At 49.1% G+C, this 19754-nt stretch overlaps 1 protein-coding gene across 1 annotated transcript in view; it reads right to left on the bottom strand.

Moving 5' to 3' along the window:
* Positions 1-3941: 3941 nt before the first annotated feature.
* The window catches only part of HDGFL2 (HDGF like 2), a 27547-nt gene continuing 11734 nt past the window's right edge, over positions 3942-19754 (bottom strand). The window contains exons 5-15 of the mRNA XM_077922037.1: positions 18506-18652; positions 16510-16672; positions 14072-14153; positions 11318-11597; positions 10546-10643; positions 9477-9547; positions 9282-9352; positions 7479-7580; positions 6577-6796; positions 5040-5172; positions 3942-4611 (exon numbers count right to left, since the gene is read on the bottom strand). Coding sequence (XP_077778163.1) covers positions 4518-4611; positions 5040-5172; positions 6577-6796; positions 7479-7580; positions 9282-9352; positions 9477-9547; positions 10546-10643; positions 11318-11597; positions 14072-14153; positions 16510-16672; positions 18506-18652 — 1461 coding nt within the window. The 3' untranslated portion in view covers positions 3942-4517. The remainder of the gene's footprint in view (positions 4612-5039; positions 5173-6576; positions 6797-7478; positions 7581-9281; positions 9353-9476; positions 9548-10545; positions 10644-11317; positions 11598-14071; positions 14154-16509; positions 16673-18505; positions 18653-19754) is intronic.

Genomic DNA, 19754 nt, shown 5'->3' on the forward strand with positions numbered 1-19754 from the left:
AGCCGTTCCTCATAAGGCATCGTTTCCAGGCCTTTGACCACCAACTGTGGTGCCCAGAACTGGACACAGTACTCCAGGTGAGGTCTGACCAGAGCAGAATACAGTGGCACTATTACTTTTGACCATCAAACCCAAGTAACGCTTCTGAGCACCAGCCGCTGGAAACCACAGGGGGTGGGGGGTGAATGTTCTTGTGCTCAAGTCCTCTTTCTGGGACTTCTTATGGGCCACTGTGAGAACAGGCCACTAAATGGGCCACTTATGTCCTTACTGGACAACTTATCCCCATTTTATTCTCGTAACCCCACGAGATAGGCTCTTACGCTGTAACTCCCCGCCCTCCCTGTTTCGGCTGCAACTGATGCTTCTTCCGGTACACCCATCTCCTGAATGACATTTTCAGGCAACATTTTCCCTCTGCTTCTGCGTCCTGTCTTTTTTTGGCTGGTTGGAGCCATTTCAGGGGAAAACAAAAACAGAAACGTGGGGGGGGGGGGGGGAATCACGGATTAGAAATGTTACCATAGGAATCAATGGAAATCGTGGACTCGTTATACAAACACTTGCCTGGCAAATGATTTCTAAGGAATGCACTGTGTTCAGGAAGCGAGACCTGTGTGTTTTTGTGTGTACAGTGGTACCTCGGGTTACAGACGCTTTGGGTTACAAACTCCGCTAACCAGGAAGTGGTTGCTCCAGGTTAAGAACTTTGCCCCAGGATAGGAACGGAAATCGCGCACCAGCGGGAGGCCCCATTAGCGAAAGCATGCTTCAGGTTAAGAACCGCTTCAGGTTAAGAACGGACCTCTGGAACAAATTAGGTTCTTAACCAGAGGTACCACTGTATATATAATCTGCTGTAGTTCTTATAGCAGCATAGTGAGAGCGCACTATAGGTGCGCTGGTTGGGTTCTGAAGGGCACCAGCTTTACAAAAACGGAACTAGAACTTCGATTTTACTACCTAAACATATATAGAGCAATAATTATTGACGACTTGAGACACCATCAAAGCCAGCGTGTGGCTTAAACCACCCGAGTAAACCCCTGTCCGTTTCAACAGGAGCAGATTTTGACCAGGCTGTGTGCCCTTTAGGTTCAACCACTACCACTTCCTTCAAAAGTTAGTTCTGCACTGAAGGAATGGGTTTCCCAAATCTAAAACCTGACTGTGCAGTCAGTCTGAAACAGGCCCCAAAATCCCATTTTTCCTTCTCCAAGGGTGCATTAGCTAAAAACCATTAACTTGAGCTCTTGAGCAAATGTATAACAGGAACCCAGCTGTATAAGCAAAGCTCTCTCCTTTATCAGTCCGTGACGCCTAATGAATGGCCTTGCCAGTTCCAAAGTGGAGGAAGGATGACACATCTGGGCCTTATCTTACATCCTGACCACACTGACGCACAGACCTTGTCAGCCCCCCAGGAACGGCGCCAGGAGTGGTCTTAGAGTTGGTGACCTTCTTACCCCAAGATAATGAATACAGGAACAGGAAACCCTTTTATGGTCAAGAGTACAGGAGCAGGAACATCTGTGATGTCAACTTACGTGTATAAGCGTATGTGTCTGGATTCCTGGGGAAGGGGGAGAGGGTGCCTGGAGGTTATATATACTGCATGAAACCTCTCATTTCTTTGGACTTGCTGTGGACTGACCATGCAAGTGTCTTCTGCTATCCGGAGAGCAGAATAAACTCTTTCTCTGAACCAAAACCTCAGTGTCATTTGACTTCCTTCCTCCCGTCCGGGAGCAACGCTCACCCAACCAATCGGTAAACTCCAATAAGGCTACAGCACTGCTTACCACACCCCTTCCTATGCTCTGCTTTCAAGAATTCTGCACCAAGGTTACTCCCTCCCACCACTCAGCAACAGGACTCTTCTTCAACCTGTATAAATTACGTAAATTAAACCATTTCTCTTACCTTCCCTATTTTGTTCTTTTTTTTCTGCAAGCTGTAAGGAACCACAGCAGGAACTGACCCACCCAGCTACTCTGGAAGTGGTATTTAGTAATTCCTCTTGCAGATGAAATTTGCTATTTCTTGCTTGGAAGCTTGCTTTAACAACAAAGGGTTGTCTCCAGTGCCCGTCCTAATTTTAGCAGACCCGCCGAAATTAATGGGCACAGCTCAGTTAGGTTCATTAACTTCAATGGGTCTGCTCTAGCATTGGAAAAGGCCCCACACCTAAAAGGTGAGATATTTTGAAAGCATGATTCTGCAGCCAATTCAGCCGTTCACTCTCTTGTGTTCTACAACTGACAGTCAAAACACTCCTCTTTCTTATCAGACAGGAACATCTTTATTTCACGGTTTCCAAAAACAGAATGGTGCTTCAGACAGTGTTTCGGCAGTTTCATCCTCTAATCTGGATTCCGCCTGGATAAAGCAGTTTGGAATTAAGTCTGCTTCAGTTGTTTAAAAAACAGGAATAATCTGAAACTCACGCAGAGACACCCACACCCTACTGTGCTCCAAAAAGCCAAGATTCTCTTCCACTAACCTAAGTAGAGAGAAAAAGAGAGACGCATGGAGGAACACAGAATTCGGAAGTCCCATGAGCAGGCGTGGCCAAAACAGCCAACCGGCACTCACAGAGTGCCCTGTTGCATTTTGGGATTTGCCAAATCAGTAGCAGGAGTGGCGAGCGAGTGGAAAACCAAGAGGACAGTGACATGTGAAGAAACGGCATCTTTGCAGCTGTGTGTGCAGGTTTTTGAGCCACGCTGTCACCCTCAGCCTTGGGGGGGGGGGGGGCAGGAAGAAAATAAGTGCTTTCTCAAAGTGGCCTGCAAGGCACTGCTAAACGGAAGCCTCTATGATGCATTTGTCAAAGGGCGGGGGGGGGGGGGGGAGAAGACAGGATAGATGACAGATGAGAAAGAGAGAGACGCTGACCTGCCTTGTTTCTCCATACTTTGTCGCTCAATTGCTGCCCAAGGTAGTTGCTGGCACTAAGAGCTGGTTGCAGAATTGACTGTGCTGTTTCAGATACCACTCTGAATGCTTCCCCTTGCCTAGTAAGCTAGGTAGCCAGTGTCCTCCCTACTCCCCTGCGGGGTGTGTTTTCTATCTGCGGAGAGGTTTTCTGGTTTTGCTTTTTTTTTTTAAGACATAAAAAGACCAACGGCGGCACCACCCGCCCAATAACACAGCATTTGAGAAATGGAAATGCAAAACTGCTCAGCTAGTTTTGCACACACCAATGTCCTGCCTCTCCTCCCGATAGGGTTGAGACCAGTCTTGTGTTCAGGAGAATGAGATGGTAGGATTCTTTCAGGGGAACGCTTAGGGGGCAGTCGGACACAACCCACACAAGGAGTTTTGGCTAGGCCGAGGCTGAAAGGCCAACAGCCCAGCGTTCTAGCCAGGCATTCTGATATCTTTGCGGCAGTGCTTGAGAGAATTATACTGTGCAGAAACTGACCCATATCAGCACAGTGACACTTCTTGAAAGGCCTCTCTATCGTGGCTGGAGAGGGTGGCGAACCAGCAACTATCGTAAGCAGCAGCGTCCCAGGAAGGAGGGGAGGCACAACGGTGACAAAAAAAAAGAGAGCTGGGAAAACTCACCTAACACAACTCAGAATGGAGGCAAAATCAAAGCTGGATTTTACAATAGAGAAGGAGAACCTTTGGCCCTCCTAGATGTTGCTCAACTACAAATCCCATCAGCTCCAACAAGCATGGCCAACGGCCCACATTGATGGAATCTGTAGTTCTGCAACATCTGGAGCAGCGAGTGATCACTACGCCTTGTTTGAAATGCAAAACAGTCCAGACCCTGCAGAAACAGAATTCGACAGGTGGCACCCTTGAAATCTGAAGCCATGGACCACCACAACCCCGGGGTGATTTATGCACAATCTTTCCCTCCCCTCCATCTCTCTCGCTTTCCCCCCACCGAGAAGAGAGAAAAACTCTAAATAAAGAAGTTTGACAAGGATGAATGGCATTTTCTTTTCATTAAAAAACAACCCTTTATATATTCATTTCACGTCTGTTGAAATCACAAGAGTAAAAGGGGCGGGGTGGGAGGGGCGGGTGGGGAGAGACTGGACAGAGAGTGGGGGAAATCAAAAACAGGGAACCAATACAAACATACATCGGTTGTGGGGCTGCCCCAGAAGTTCATAATCCTCCAAGGAGCGATAAGAGGACTGGGAAATGGGAGGGAGAGGGAGAGGAAGAGAAGAGGGCTCAGGGAGGAAGGGATATGACTTAGGAACAAGCTTCCCCAACCAGGTGCCCTCCAGGCACTGCTGGACTCCCATGAGCCCCCAGCTAGCATGGCCAACGGCCACGGGAGATGGGAGCAGAGGTCTAGGAAGCAAAACGGAACCCGCACTCTGGGGGGCACCAAGTCAGGGAAGACCGGCCTAGAACGTCATCTACTGTGTGGCTTGGAAAAGCATCTCTGAAAGACAGGGCAAGGCAGAGACCTCGCCTCCCCGGGGGCTGGAAGCGTCACAACCCGTCCGGCGCTGCTTCTTCGCAGGGGCCTCCCCCCCTCGGTTTCAGCTCCCGTCATCTTCCTCCACGGAGTCCGACTCCATGTGGATCGTCTCCCGTTCTGCTCCTGCCCGCTCCGTCGCGGAATAGTCTTGCGTTCTGCAGTAGCACAGAGAGGAAGGGGTTGGGAGACAAGGAGGGACGAGAACCATCTTCTACCACCCCGAGGCAGGAAAACCAAGGTTTGGGGGGCAGGGGGACCCCTTGAGGTGGCTCCGGGGCCTGAGTTAGGTGGGCCAGGAGCCTTACTCTGGATAATGCAGACTTCTCTGATCCCAATAAGGGTCTTTCTCCATCCCTTGGAAAAATAACCTCATTCTGACTTCTGCCCAAAGCATTCAAGTTTGTCCAATTCTAACTTCCAAAATTGGGTTATATGGACTGCAGGGATTTTCTTTTAACACTCCCCACTCTAGGAAATTCCCGTAACTGCAGCACTTTTCAGTGGCAGCCTCTGGGGTGTGGAGGCACATCACCTCCTAAGCAGCACAACCAAACCCACAAGAAAGGCCAGAAAGAACCCCTACTCGTTGTGGGTGTCTTCGGGGGAAGCCCCTCCCTTGACGTCCCCGGAAGTCCAATCTTCATCTCCGTCCTTGTTCTCTGCCACACCTTCTCCTTTCTGGGCTCCCGACTCCCCATTCACAGGAGCTGGGAGGTCTGGGGAAGAAAAGAGACGTCAACCCCCAGGGGCGAGAGAACAGGAAGGGGCAATCTGTTGCCAGGAGTGTGGGCCAGCAATTAAAAAAAACACGGCGCCAGTTAACTCTTTATTCAAACCAAACAAAGCAGCGCAGACCTAGTGATCACAGCAACTCTTCCCAGTAGGTCTTGCCCCAATGAGGCAGTTGTGAGGACTTCCCACTGCTCCTCCTCCCCAAGGTCTTTCCCAAGCAGTTGCAAATTGTGTCTGCGCACAACCAGCCTCTGCTCTGCTTTTTTTTAGTTTCGCTGTGTGTTCTAGAAGACCAAGGTCACGGGAGTAGCCAGAGGGGTACAGCTGCACCCCCTAAATCAAGTAAATTCAAACAGCGAAACTTTTAAAAAAAAAGCAGAGCAGAGGCTGGTTGTGAGCAGGCATGTTGCAGATAAATTGGTTCTGCCCCACCTAACATCCTATTCCCCCTAACATAAATCTTGGCTATGCCCATACCAGAGGGGAGGGGAGTTGGTCACAGCTGGAGGGGGAAACTCTTTGGATTCTTCAGTGGCCGAACTCCCCTCTGCCTCTTGGCCTCAAGTCTGAACTGCTCTATGCCACAGCCTCTTCCTGCTCAGTAAACCCTGTTGCCTCTTCAATTTCTGGCACCTCCTCCTCCTCTCGTTCTTCTCCCTCTTCTCTCTCTGACAGCTCATCATCATCATCCCACAAAAAGGTAAAGGACCCCCGGGTGGTTAAGTCCAGTCAAAGGCGACTATGGGGTTGCAGCAGTCATCTTGCTTTCAGGCTGAGAGAGCCAGCATTTGTCCACAGACAGCTTTCCGGGTCATGTGGCCAGCAGGACTAAACCGCTTCTGGCACAACGGGACACTGTGACAGAAGCCAGAGCGCACAGATATGCCGTTTACCTTCCCGCGGCAGTACCTATTTATTTACATGCACTGGCGTGCTTTTGAACTGCTCGGTTGGCAGGAGCTGGGACAGAGCAATGGGAGCTCACTCAGTCGCTGGGATTTGAACCGCCGACCTTCCGATTGGCAAGTCCAAGGGGCTCAGTGGTTTAGACCACAATGTCACCCGCATCCCTATCATCATCCCACAACCACTCCCCTGGCTTTCAGCCTTCTTCCCATGGGGTTTCCCTTGGGGATTCCCCAGCTGGTGCCGCCCACAGCTCCCTCTGCATCCAGCCAGTCCCTGACATCTGTCATAAAAAGATTAAGCTCCTCCCAGTTCCTCCACCACTGCCCACTTGGGTTACCTGGCTGTGAAGGATTGAGGAAGGCTGATTGAAGAGAGTGGGAACAATCTCCGAGTCCCTCCCCTGCCTGTCCCTCCCACCCACCCACCCAGCCAACCCCAACCCCACTCAGAGAGGGTCTCTCTTGCCACCAGCCTCTTACCAGCACTCATCTCTTCCTCGCCTGTCTCATTCTGCGTTTCTCCTTCAGGCAGCTTCTCTTTGCCTTTGTCCCCCTCCCCTTTGTCCTTCTCCTTCTCCGAATCAGTCCTGTTGACTTTCTGGTTCGCCCCGACCTTTGGCCCCAGGACGCGGGACTTCAGGCATGTGTAGACCTCGGCTGCCTTCTCCATCACTTCTTTGTTGGCCTTGTAACGCCGAATCTTATTACAAACAAACACAGCGTTTTAGACACTTTCAAATTAGGCAAGGTAAGGTAAAGTAAAGGTAAAGGTACCCCTGCCCGTACAGGCCAGTCGTGTCCGACTCTAGGGTTGTGCGCCCATCTCACTTAAGAGGCCGGGGGCCAGCGCTGTCCGAGGACACTTCCGGGTCACGTGGCCAGCGTGACAAGCTGCATCTGGCGAGCCAGCGCAGCACACGGAACGCCGTTTACCTTCCCGCCAGTAAGCGGTCCCTATTTATCTACTTGCACCTGGGGGTGCCTTCGAACTGCTAGGTTGGCAGGTGCTGGGACCGAACGACGGGAGCGCACCCCGCCACGGGGATTCGAACCGCCGACCTGACGATCGGCAAGTCCTAGGCGCTGAGGTTTTACCCACAGCGCCACCCTTGGAAGGTATATTAGGCAAGGTAGTGTAGATATAAAATGTAGAAGTCAGTGGTACCTATTTATCTACTTGCGCTGGCGTGCTTTCGAACTGCTAGGTTGGCAGGAGCTGGGACAGAGCAACGGGAGCTCACCCCGTCGCGGGGATTTGAACCGCGACCTTCTGATCGGTAAGCCCAAGAGGCTCAGTGGTTTAGACCACAGCGCAACCCACGTCCTCACGGCTGTGCACAAGTAGTGGGGCCGCCCCAATCCCACCCACCCCACCCTCTTACCTTTTTCAGAGTGGCCACGACGTTTGTGTGTTTCTGGAGGATCTGAGAGGTGACCTGCAGACTGCCCAGTTCTTCCAACGCACTCAGACACCTCTTGACGTCCTAGAGAAACAGGATTTTGGGCACAGTGACCATTTGGCCCACCGGAGCTTACACAAACTCTGCTTACACAGAATAAGTATAATAACGACAAGAACAACAATAATTGTTCCAAAAGGACTGGGGCAAATTTATACTCTATATGAAAGAAAATTGCAAACAGTTGAATACGTTTGTAGGTTTAAGCTGAAATGTTTGGTAATGGGAAATTAAGGAGCTGATTTACTTATAAATAGGTGATTGTTAAAAGATTGATTTAAGGTAAAAAAGTGAACTTAGGAATGTGGAGAAATTGGTAGTGAGATACGGAAGTCGGTGGAAGAGGACTGGAAAAAGTTTAAAGACTATTTACAGAAATACTTAATACTAAATTAATAAATGTTAGAAGAATGTTGGAATGAAGTTATATGGCTTTAGTAGAAATGTTATAAGGAATTAAGTATAAATAGATTAATAGAATATTAAAGGAAAGAATAAGGTTAGTTTGTGTTAAGATAATTATAGGATAGAAAACAGAGGAAGATGGAAAGGAATTGCTGAAACAATTAACAGAAGTGGAATACAAAAAGGGAGGTGTGAGGAGGTCGTTGTAATAAGTGAATGAAAGATAAGATACTGAAATTGTTTGATGTGTTTTAAATTGTTTTTGTTTGGTTTTGTTAGTTTAATGTGTTAGTGTTATGTAGTGTTTTTGTATTGTATTGTTTGTTTGTTTTTCTTCTTTTTTTGTAGTGTTTAAATTGTTGGAAAAGTAATAAATATTATTTTCCAAAAAAAAAAAAGAGATACGGAAGTCTGTTAGAGGGAAGGAAGGAGGTCGACGCTTTATTTAAGCAATGTCTTAAGTTATTTTTTGACACTGAAATGTAATAAAATATGGAAAACTTAATAAAAATTATATGAAAAAAAAAGAACAACAATAATGGTAATGGTGAGGATTAGCTGCCCATCTAACTGGGTTGCTCCAGCTGCTCTTGGCATTTCCCGACAAAATATTTGAAACACCATAAAACATCAAACGTTAAAAACTTCCCCATACAGAGCTGACTTCAGATGTCTTCTAAAAGTTGTATAGTTACTCATCTCGACATCTGGTGGGAGGGCGTTCCACAGGGAGGGCGCCACTACTAAAAAGACCCTCTCTGCCTGGTTCCCTGTAACTTGGCTTCTCGAAGCGAGGGAACCACTAGAAGGTCCTTGGCGCTGGATCCCAGTGCCCGGGCTGAGTGATAGGAGTGGAGACGCTCCTTCAGTTAGACACTGTTTATACCATTAGAAGCATCACCTGGGGATGTCCTGTTTCCCGGCCTGTACCATCTCAGAGCGCAGGTGGAAAGGGAGGGGGGTTGTATGTCTGGATGTTCCACTGCCGTTCATTGGATTGGAGAAGGGGGAAACAGTGGAACAAGAGACACGTCCCCTCGGCTCCAGGACTGGGGGGACCTGCGGCCCTCCACTTGTGGATGCACCTACAACTGCCACCAGCCCCAATCAGCATGTCTAACAGTCAGGAATGGCAGGGGTTGGAATCCTGCACCATTTGGACAGCAGAAAGACCCCCCACACCTGCCTCAGGCGGGCATCACAGAAGAGTTTTCCAGCAGCAGAAAAGGCAAGCAAATCCTAAAGGCGGGCAGGAACCTGCAGGCAAGCCCAGGACTTGTAAGGAGAGCTTTCCGGGGGGAGAGAGGGGCTCCAGCTTACCGGATTGTCGACTTTCAGAGCAAACTTGATCTCGCTGTGCAACTTCTGGAGTTTCTCCTCGATCGTGGGTTCTGCAGACAGCGCAAAAGTTTTTTGAAAGCCGGGGAAAGCATGTCACTTCACCGCCTACCAACCCCATCACCAAAGCAAACTCATGCTCTAGTCACATATCCCAGCCAGTTTTTTGTTTTTTACCTTTTTTCTTCTCCACCCTCCTTTCAGGGAGCACCTCTGACTTTTTCCGGCCTCGTTCTGCTTTCAAAGCTCTAGAGACAGAAGAAAAAGAAGGTAAGAAGCAGAACTGGTGCTAAGAAGAAGACTGTGTCTACTCCATGACTGGGGGGAAACCTGCAAACGGGCAACCCAAAATGTCAAGGCCTGAAGCTAGTTGGTTTGACTACTGCAACGTGCAGTAGGCTGCCCTTGAAGGTGGTCCAGAAACTGGAGCTAACGAAGAACTGGCTGCAAGACTCTAAACTGGGACTGCTCTTGCTGGGCACATTCCTTGCCAGTAATAAAAGGACTTCACTTGTCACCAAACTGTTTCCAAGCCCGATTCAAGACCCAGGCGCTGAACTTTAAGGATCTGAATGATATGGACGGGCCCATAAATAGGCAAGGGAAAGTTGCATTGACAAATTCAGTTCTCAATGTGTTTGGATGAAACGTAAGCTTAATGCTTGGCACTAGTTTTCTCTCCCAGCTCACTACAGAAGCTCTCCCTGGGTATGCTGTGAGCTGCCCTGAGATTTACGGATGAAGGGTGGCATACTAAAATGAAGAAGATGAGGAAGAGAAAAGTTGCCCCAAGCCGTTTAATCAAACTACATTAAACCTCCCTCCTCAAAGCATGTTGGGAACTGACTCAGGTATACTAGGCTGAGGTATACGGCCTCGGCCCAGTATACCTGAAGGAGCATCTCCACCCCCATCGTTCAGCCCGGACAACTGAGGTCCACCTCCGAGGGCCTTCTGGCAGTTCTCTCACTGTGAGAAGCAAAGCTACAGGGAACCAGGCAGAGGGCCTTCTCGGTAGTGGCTCCTGTCCTGTGGAACGCCCTCCCATGAAACGCCAAGGAAATAAACAGCTATCTGACTTTTAGAAGACATCTGAAGGCAGCCCTGTTTAGGGAAGTTTTCTATGTTTGATGTTCTATCGTGTTTTTAATATTCTGTTGGGAGCCGCCCAGAGCGGCTGGGGAAATCCAGCCAGATGGGCGGGGTATAAATAATAAATTTATGATTATTATGATTATTATATAACCTGTTCCGGGTCTTCTCTTCTCCTTGGCCCCTCTTCTCCTTTTGACTCTGTTTCCTCGAGATCTCGGAGGACTGCTGCTTCTTCAGAGGCTTTTTCACCTGGAGGGATGGAAGAAAACGAGAAGGTCACAGATAGGCTATAACATCCCAGTGAAAAACCTCCCAGGCTTCCCCTGCTCTTTGCAGGGCTATGGTAAAATAGCTGCTTTCCTACGTACAAGCTCAGGACTGCAATGCCTCAAAGGACCGCCACTCCCTCTATGAACTAGCCCAGACACTGCCGTTGTCATCTGAGGCCCAGCCAGGGAAGGAAAGAGAACGGGCCTTTTCAGTGGTCTCACTGCAGGGACACGGGTGGCGCTGTGGGTTAAACCACAGAGCCTAGGGCTTGCCGATCAGAAGGTCGGCGGTTCGAACCCCCACGACGGGGTGAGCTCCCATTGCTCGGTCCCTGCTCCTGCCAACCTAGCAGTTCGAAAGCACATCAAAGTGCAAGTAGATAAATAGGTACCACTCCGGTGGGAAGGTAAACGGCGTTTCTGTGCGCTACTCTGGTTCGCCAGAAGCGGCTTAGTCATGCTGGCCACATGACCCGGAAGCTGTACACCGGCTCCCTCGGCCAGTAAAGCAAGATGAGAACCGCAACCCCAGAGCCAGTCACGACTGGACCTAATGGTCAGGGGTCCCTTTACCTTATTATTATTCTTATTATTAGATGAAGTTCAGCCTGGCCCCTTTCCCAGGGGGCTCCCAACCCTGCCTTGCCAGCTCACCTCTTTCTCCACTTCTGAGTCGGAAGACGATGGGGCCTTGGGCCGCCCCTTCTTGCTCTTCTTGGGGACCTCGTTGTCCACACTGCTGTCGCTGTCCGAGTGCTCCACCTCCCCCTTCTCGGCCTTCTCCTTTTTCCGCTCCTTCTCTTCCCGCTCCTGCTCCCGGAGGCGGCGCAGCTCCTCCTCCTGCTCGCGCTTCCGCTTCTCCTCCAGCTCCCGGCGGCGCTCCTCGTCGCGGCGCTTCCACTCACTGATGCGGTCCACATCGCTGTCACTGTCGCTGGGAGGGGAAGCAGGCGAGGAAAGAGACAATAAATGACTGCGGGCGAATCGGGATGCAAGCTCCTGGCTACTCCCAAGCGCCAGACTTGTTAAAAAGATTGCACGGTGCCTTGATGTGGCGACCGCAGCAAGCCACATTGTCGAATGTCCTGCGTAAATGCTACCAGACTAGTCGGTCCTTTATTTCAGTTGCCTGCACTGCTTGGTCCCTAGCTCAGAGAGGGCTGAGAGGTAAGAGGTGCACTTGTGCAGAGAGAGAGAGTGGAAAGATATACACTTGTGGCTGCATATATATGAGTGCGTATTGTCATCCTCTAATGTGGATTCCGCCTGGATAAAGCAGTTTGGAATTAAGTCTGCTTAAGTTGTTAAAATAACAGTAATACAGTGGTACCTCGGGTTACATACGCTTCAGGTTACAGACTCTGCTAATCCAGAAATAGTACCTCAGGTTAAGAACTTTGCTTCAGGATGAGAACAGAAATCGTGCTCCGGCAGCGCAGCGGCAGCAGGAGGCCCCATTAGCTAAAGTGGCGCTTCAGGTTAAGAACAGTTTCAGGTTAAGAACGGACCTCCGGAACGAATTAAGTACTTAACCCGAGGCACCACTGTTATCTGAAACTCACACAGAGACACCCACACCCTACTGTGCTCCAAAAAGCCAAGACTCTCTTCCACTAACCTAAGGAGAGAGAAAAAGAGAGACACAGAATTCGGAAGTCCCATGAGAAGGAGGAACACAGAATTCGGAAGTCCCATGAGAAGGCGTGGCCCAAGCTTCCTCAACCTCGGCCCTCCAGATGTTTTGAGACTACAATTCCCAGCATCCCTGACCACTGGTCCTGCTAGCTAGGGATCACGGAAGTTGTAGGCCAAAAACATCTGGAGGGCCGAGGTTAAGGAAGCCTGGCGTGGCCGAAACAGCCAACCGGCACTCACAGAGTGCCCCGTTGCATTTTGGGATTTGCCAAATCGGTAGCAGGAGTGGCAAGCAAGTGGAAAACCAACAGGTCAGTGACATGTGAAGAAATGGCATCTTTGCACCTGTGTGTGTAGGTTTTTGAGCCACGCTGTCACCCGCAGCCTCGGGGGGGGGGGGGGGCAGAAAGAAAAATCTGTGCTTTCTCAAGCTGGCCTGCAAGGCACTGCTAAACAGAAGCCTCTATGATGCATTTGTCAAAGGGTGGGGGAGAGCAGACAGGATGGATGAGAGATAATAATAATAATAATAATAATAATAATAATAATAATAATAATAATAATTTGTACCCGCCCATCTGGCTGGGTCTCCCCAGCCACTCTGGGCAGCTTCCAACAAAGATTAAAAATATATTAAAGTGTTGCACATTAAAAACTTCCATGAGCAGGGCTGCCTTCAGATGTCTTCTAAATGTCAGGTAGTTGTTTATCTCTTTGACATCTGGAGGGAGGGCGTTCCACAGGGCAGGCGCCACTACTGAGAAGGCCCTCTGCCTGGTTCCCTGTAGCTTTGCTTCTTGCAGTGAGGGAACCGTCAGAAGGTCCTCGGAGCTGGACCTCAGTGTCCAGACAGAACGATGGAGGTGGAGACGCTCCTTCAGGTATACTGGGCTGAGGCCGTTTACGGCTTTAAAGGTCAGCACCAACACTTTGAATTGTGTTCGGAAACGCACAGGCAGGAAAGGCAGGCAGGCAGGCAAGAACACTTCCTGACCTGCCTCTTCAGTGCTTCTCCATACTTTGTGAGAGGAAGAAGTGCACTTGTGCAGAGAGAGAGTGGAAATATATACAGTACAGTGGTGCCTCGCAAGACGAAATTAATTCGTTCCGCGAGTTTTGTCGTCTTGCGAAGCACGGTGTCGGGAAAGTTTTGGAAAAGCTTCAAAAATCACCAAAGTCTTTAAAAACCTCAAAAAAGGCTACCACACCGCGTGCTATGAGTTGCTCCTCGAAGTCAAGTCGCAACTGTATTAACGGTGTTAAGAAAAAGGAAACAAACTTGCAAGACGTTTCCGTCTTGCGAAGCAAGCCCATAGGGAAAATCGTCTTGCGAAGCAGCTCAAAAAACAAAAAACCCTTTCGTCTATCGAGTTTTTTGTCTTGTGAGGTACCACTGTACATTTGTGACTGCATATATCTGAGAGTGTGTGTGCAAAAGAGAGAGGGAAAGAGGAATGTTCTCTGTTGTTATCAGACAGCAATAGCACTTAGTGTGTGTGACTAATCACTGTGTGATCTCCAGAGTCAGGACCAGCAGGACATAGGGGATTTCCCGACAAGCACAACGTTATCAGGAGGGTCTCCCAAATTCTCTCCCAAATTCTGTGCTATGCCATCCCACCCCCAACAGCCACTTTGCAATTGATGCCCACGGCACCTTCTCTATACTTGAGACATGCCTGCTGGTCCGATGAGGTTAGCGGACCCCTGCTGCAGGATCCCGCATTAAGCAGCGATGGCCACGGTGCTCACGACAGCCCCACCTCTGCTCACCTGTCGCTGCTGGAGCTGCTAGGAAGCCTCTCTGCCTTTGGTTTCCTCCCGCGAGGCTTCGGGGGCGGCTTTTCCGCTGCTGCTGGGGGGAGAGGAAGGAGTTGAGAATTAGCTATAGCCATCTCCTAGCCACCCAGTCCCTCAAGTGAAGCAACCCGCCCACATCCCATGGAAAAAGCTGCAGTCTTTTCCTGTGACTCGGGGAAGGGCATTTGCGACACAGGGACTCAGCTGCGGCGGAGGGAGAGAAGGGAAGCAGTCCTTTCCTTGAACCCCTTCCATTTGGACTGGGCATTGCAGGTGCCCGAGTTTGCTTCCGTGGCGCTGTGGGTTAAACCACAGAGCCTAGGACTTGCCGATCAGAAGGTCGGCGGTTCGAATCCCCGTGACGGGGTGAGCTCCCGTTGCTCGGTCCCTGCTCCTGCCAACCTAGCAGTTCAAAAGCACGTCAAAGTGCAAGTAGATAAATAGGTACCGCTCTGGCGGGAAGGTAAACGGCGTTTCCGTGCGCTGCTCTGGTTCGCCAGAAGCGGCTTAGTCATGCTGGCCACATGACCCAGAAGCTGTACGCCAGCTCCCTCGGCCAATAAAGTGAGATGATTGCTGCAACCCCAGAGTCGGTCACGACTGGACCTAATGGTCAGGGGTCCCTTTACCCTACTCTTCCCTTTGCATCGTGCATGTAGACCATTAAGCTTGAGAGGCAACGATCTATCTTATTGATGTAAAAATGCTTCCAATGTGCGAGGGAACCAGCGGATAGGAAGAGTCCTGCTAGATCAGTCCAGTCCAGCAAGCCCTCAGCTTACACAGGGGTTACGTTCTGGGGGTCGCGCCTAAAGCCAAAATTGCGTATAGTCAAAACACACTGGGTGCAATGTGCCCAAGTCTTTTTCCTCGGGCGCCTGGCCTCTTTCTACCCTCTTTTTTATTTTTATTTTATTTTTGCCAAGCGCATAAAGCTGGATGTGCGCAAGTTGTGGGCTTACTGTACCCTGTTTCTAGTGCCTCTAGGAATCCCACAAACAAGGGAGAGAAACAGTCATCCCGCATCAAATGGCACTCAGGTGTCTACTGACGCACACACTTGCTTACAGAAGCATTCTCTTGATCCCTTGAGAAGGATCTCCTGCTTTTACCTTTGTATAATTCTTACCATACTGTTCTATGGTGCATTTGGGATTTCATACTTTGCAAACAGCTTAGAAGACAGTCTAGGCATTAGGGAGTATGTAAATCAATAAACAGCAGCAGCAGTCGTAGTGCTGGTATAGTAGCAATGATAAAACGTTATTTACTTCTGAGTTTTCCATCTGTTTTTTACGCACCAGAAGGTATGTAATCTCCTCCTTTTCTCCCTCACAAGGACAAATGTGCCCGATGAACTCATGGCATGCTACAGCAGACCCAGGGGGCAATATTCATTGCACTTGCCCTCCCCAGATCTGCTTCAGAGGGTTGGGAGAGCCCACAGAACGGGGGGGGGGGGGGCAGGGGAGGGGAAATGTTTTGTCATGCAAGAAGAAATCTTTGTCAGGAAAGGAACAGGTTGCTTGGCAATACAATGGAAGGAATACAAGAAACGACCAGTTGACGCGCCAATTGACACACGACCACACCCAACCTGGAAGTGACTTTAGAAATGGCAAAAGCAGCCCTAAAAGAGCCCAGAAAGGGCAAAAAAAAGGCACGAAAGCAGCGCCCGGCAATCCCACAAGACGTTGCAAGTGCAGTCCTAAGAGCCTTTGCAACAGATTATTGAAGAGTTGGGAGTTTGAGCAAGGAGGGAGTGGTTGTGGCAGAGCTTGGCCAGCCTGGTAAGTGCCGCTGGGTTTTTTAAGGGGGTTTCCAAGGGTTTCCAGAGGGCATTTGCAGGCTTTTCCAACTGTATTTCCAAATACATGCCATTTCACCGGCGAGCCGTAACCCCCTGTGCAGGGGAGTTGCCTGCACAGCATAGCATTAAAGGCAAAAGTTTCGCCGGCAGCACAAGGCTTTCCGCTTGCACAATGGAACCTTCACCCGCCCCCCACAAGTCTGCCCGGAAGACTTGACTGACAGCGCACATGGAGGAGAGGGCAAGAAATCCTGTTGCACAAGCAGAAAGCCTTGTGCGTAAGTGGGACTAGCACGGGCCGCAACCTAACATCCCGCAGTTCTCTCTTGCTCAGCAGGGATGTGGAGGTGGGAAGCATGACAAGTCGGAGAGCAGCTGCTGGCACTGCTGGGAGCTGGTCCAAAACAGCTGGACGTAGCAGCCTGCAAGGGCCAGGTTTAACCCTAACATGGGGGGGGGGGGGCGCTGCTGAAGAAGTACCTATTTCATGCCAAGACAGCCAAAGAAGATTTTTGAAGGCATCAACTCACCCTTTGGACAAAAACACACAACACACACCCATAAATGGGCCGAGCTACGGGAAGAAAACCAGGTCGCCTACCCGGCTTCCGTCCCCGGGAGGGCTTCTTGACGGACTCGTCCGAGTTGGAGTCGGAATCAGACTTGGGTGTGGGAGCCTTGGCATTCTCTCTGTCGTCGTCGTCCTCTTCCTCCTCTTCCTCCGAATCAGCCTTGGCATCCGAGTCGGAGCCCGATTCGATTTTCTGCCAAGACACAACACGATGCAAGGAGACCCCTACCAGGCCAGAGCATGTGTGTGCCTCCCTGGCCAATGATCAATCAGGGCACGAAAGCAACAGGGTCAACTTGCCCACCACTCGGCAGCTGTGTCCCAAAATCTCCTGCATCCTAGTTCGACGGACTGCTAACCACTACACCACAGTGGCTTTCCTAGGGTCCTTCTGGGTCATTCCATGCCACGTGATCCAATGACTTTCACCTTACCATTTTATATTGGTTTCAGTTTCCTAAAAGTAGTATAAGAGAAGTTCCCAAATCTCAGTTTTTAATTTCTTTATCTCACCCTGTTATTGAGTTATGAGGGTTTGAAATTTCAAAAAAACACACACCCCAAAAGCCTGACAATTTTGGTCTTGCTAGACTACACAAAAAGCTTAAAAGCTCAGGCCAGAACTGAGATACAGTCAAACCTCAGTTGTCGAATGTAATCCGTTCCGGAAGAGAGAGATAAAACTTTATTCACATTAGCCAATGGCCATAGCAACAATAAAACATTGCAGTACACGCAAAAAAGGAAATTTGATATAAAAGCACAATTTAAAGTCCTGAATCAGCAGTCAGTTAGTGGCCCTTATTCTGATTGCCCCTGCTATGAACCTAGCAACCTTTGCTGTTATCTGCTCATTTTGATCTGATAGAAGAAAGGACATTGTGAATCCGTTCTGGAAGCCCATTTGGCTTCCGAAATGTTCGACAACTGAGGCGCAGCTTCCGACTGGATGAAGGAGCTTCCTGCACTAAGGCAGAAGCTTTGTCAGATGTTCGGCTTCCGGAAAACTTTCAAAAACCGGATCATTTACTTCCGGAGTTTTCGGTGTTTGGGAGCCGAGGTTTGACTGTATTTCAAAACTAAAAATACCAATCTCTTCAAAACTTCGTGGGCTTTAATACGGTATGTCACATGATGGACTTTAAATTTTAAATTTAAGTTTTACAAATTTTTAAAGCGATTTTAAAAAATGGAATACGATTTTAAAATCCCCCCAAAAGGATTATTTCATATGTCTAAGAGCTCCCTGCCAAATTTCATCTTGGATTTACCCACTCTGGAGGAATGGCAGATGAAGGTGATGGATTACATGGAATTGGCGGAAATGACTGGTAGGATCCGAGACCAGGGAGAAGAGTCAGTGGAAGAAGACTGGAAGAAATTTAAAGACTATCTACTGAGACATTGTAAAATTAATGAATGTTAGAATGATGTTGGATTGAAATTAAGTGGTTTCTAGCTGTAAGGGTATAAAAGAATATGAAAAAATGGTTTTTTATAAGTAAAAATTCAAGGTTATAATAATTTAAGATTAAAGATTTGGGTAGAAGAAAGAGGGAAAGAAACTGCTGAGCTAATAAATTGAACTGGAATACAAAAAAGGGAGGTCCGAGGAGGTCCGGGAAACAAGTAAATGGAAAATAATGTGATGAAAAGATTGATTGTTTTTAAACATTGTTATTTTGTATTTTTTCTTTTTTCTTTTTCTATTTTGTAATGTAAAAATCTTAATAAAATTTTTATAAAACAAAAAAACAAATTTCATCTTGGAATCTCAGTGAGATCACATTTAAAAAATATATATTTTGCGCACCCACGCCTGCCTTATTGGGTTCCATTTAGGATAAATGGGTCTTCTTGGGAGTGAAATGTAACAGAAGAAGCAATACTTCAAACCATAGCATCAGTTACTTCAGGCATTTCTTTAAAAAGCTGTTCGATTAAAAGGTTATCTGAAAAGCTGGTCAGGCTTTTCTTTTAAAAACAGGCTCCCAAGTGAGGCCTTTGTATTTAAAGGGCCCTTTACCTTTTTCTTCCAGCTGCCTGCAGCCGCCCTTCGTGGAGCCCGTGGCGGAGGCTTCTTCTCTGGAGTGAAGTCCTGCAAAGGGAGACACAGGAATTTAGGTTTGAGGCCAACACCCCCTGGCCTGTCACAGGGGAAGAGGGAAATATTCTAGTGTTTTTTAAAGCAGTCTACACAGGGACCTTTTAAGCAGGAAAGCGGTGTAGTGGTTAAGAGCGGTGGACTCGTAATCTGGTGAACCGGGTTCGCTTCCCCGCTCCTCCACATGCAGCTGCTGGGTGACCTTGGGCCAGTCACACTTCTCTGAAGTCTCTCAGCCCCACTCACCTCACAGAGTGTTTGTTGTGGGGGAGGAAGGGAAAAGGAGATTGTTAGCCGCTTTGAGACTCCTGAAGGGGAGTGAAAGGTGGGATATCAAATCCAAACTCTTCTTCTTCTTCACCTGATTTCGGGCGGGAAACTAGGATTCACAGACTGATCAGAACCATTATCCCTACTTGACGGGCATAGAAAATGGGCACAGCTGGGCATAAAGGCCACGTTCCCCAATGCAGAGCTCAGATGCCTACAAGGTAAGCACAGTGCCAATCGCAACAGCAGTAGCTGGAGTAACACAAGCCTACTTCACAAATTCCCCGCTTTGAAGGGCTGCTTCACAGGGGGGCTGGATGGGATGACGTCCAGGGTGCCTTCCAACTGCAAACTTCTGGCGGGGGAGAGTTCGGGTGCAGGATCGTGCCTCCTGCACCCGCCCCAACCATCCCCCGAAACAGCAGCCAACTTAATACAATATTAATTAATTAATTATTGTACCTCGCCCATCTGACTGGGTTGCCCCAGCCACTCTAGGAGCCACTCAACTACAACTCATGGCAATAGGTAAAAGGTAATGGTAAAGGACCCCTGGACAGTTAAGTCCGGTCAAAGGCGACTATGGGGTTGCGGCGCTCATCTCACTTTCAAGCCGAGGGAGCCGGCGTTTGTCTGCAGACAGCTTTCCAGGTTATGTGGCCAGCAGGACTGAACTGATTCTGGTGCACGGAAGACCGTGACAAGTGTCAGAGCACACGAAAACTCCGTTTACCTTCCCACCGCAGCGGTACCTATTTATATACTTGCACTGGTGTGCTTTCGCACTGCTAGGTTGGCAGGACCTGGGACACGGCAATGGAAGCTCACCCCATCGCAGGGATTGGAACCACTGACCTCCTTATCAGCCAGCCCAAGAGCAGGGATCAGCAACCTGCGGCCC

Source organism: Podarcis muralis, chromosome 18 (assembly GCF_964188315.1).
Source record: "Podarcis muralis chromosome 18, rPodMur119.hap1.1, whole genome shotgun sequence".
NCBI classification, from domain to species: domain Eukaryota; kingdom Metazoa; phylum Chordata; class Lepidosauria; order Squamata; family Lacertidae; genus Podarcis; species Podarcis muralis.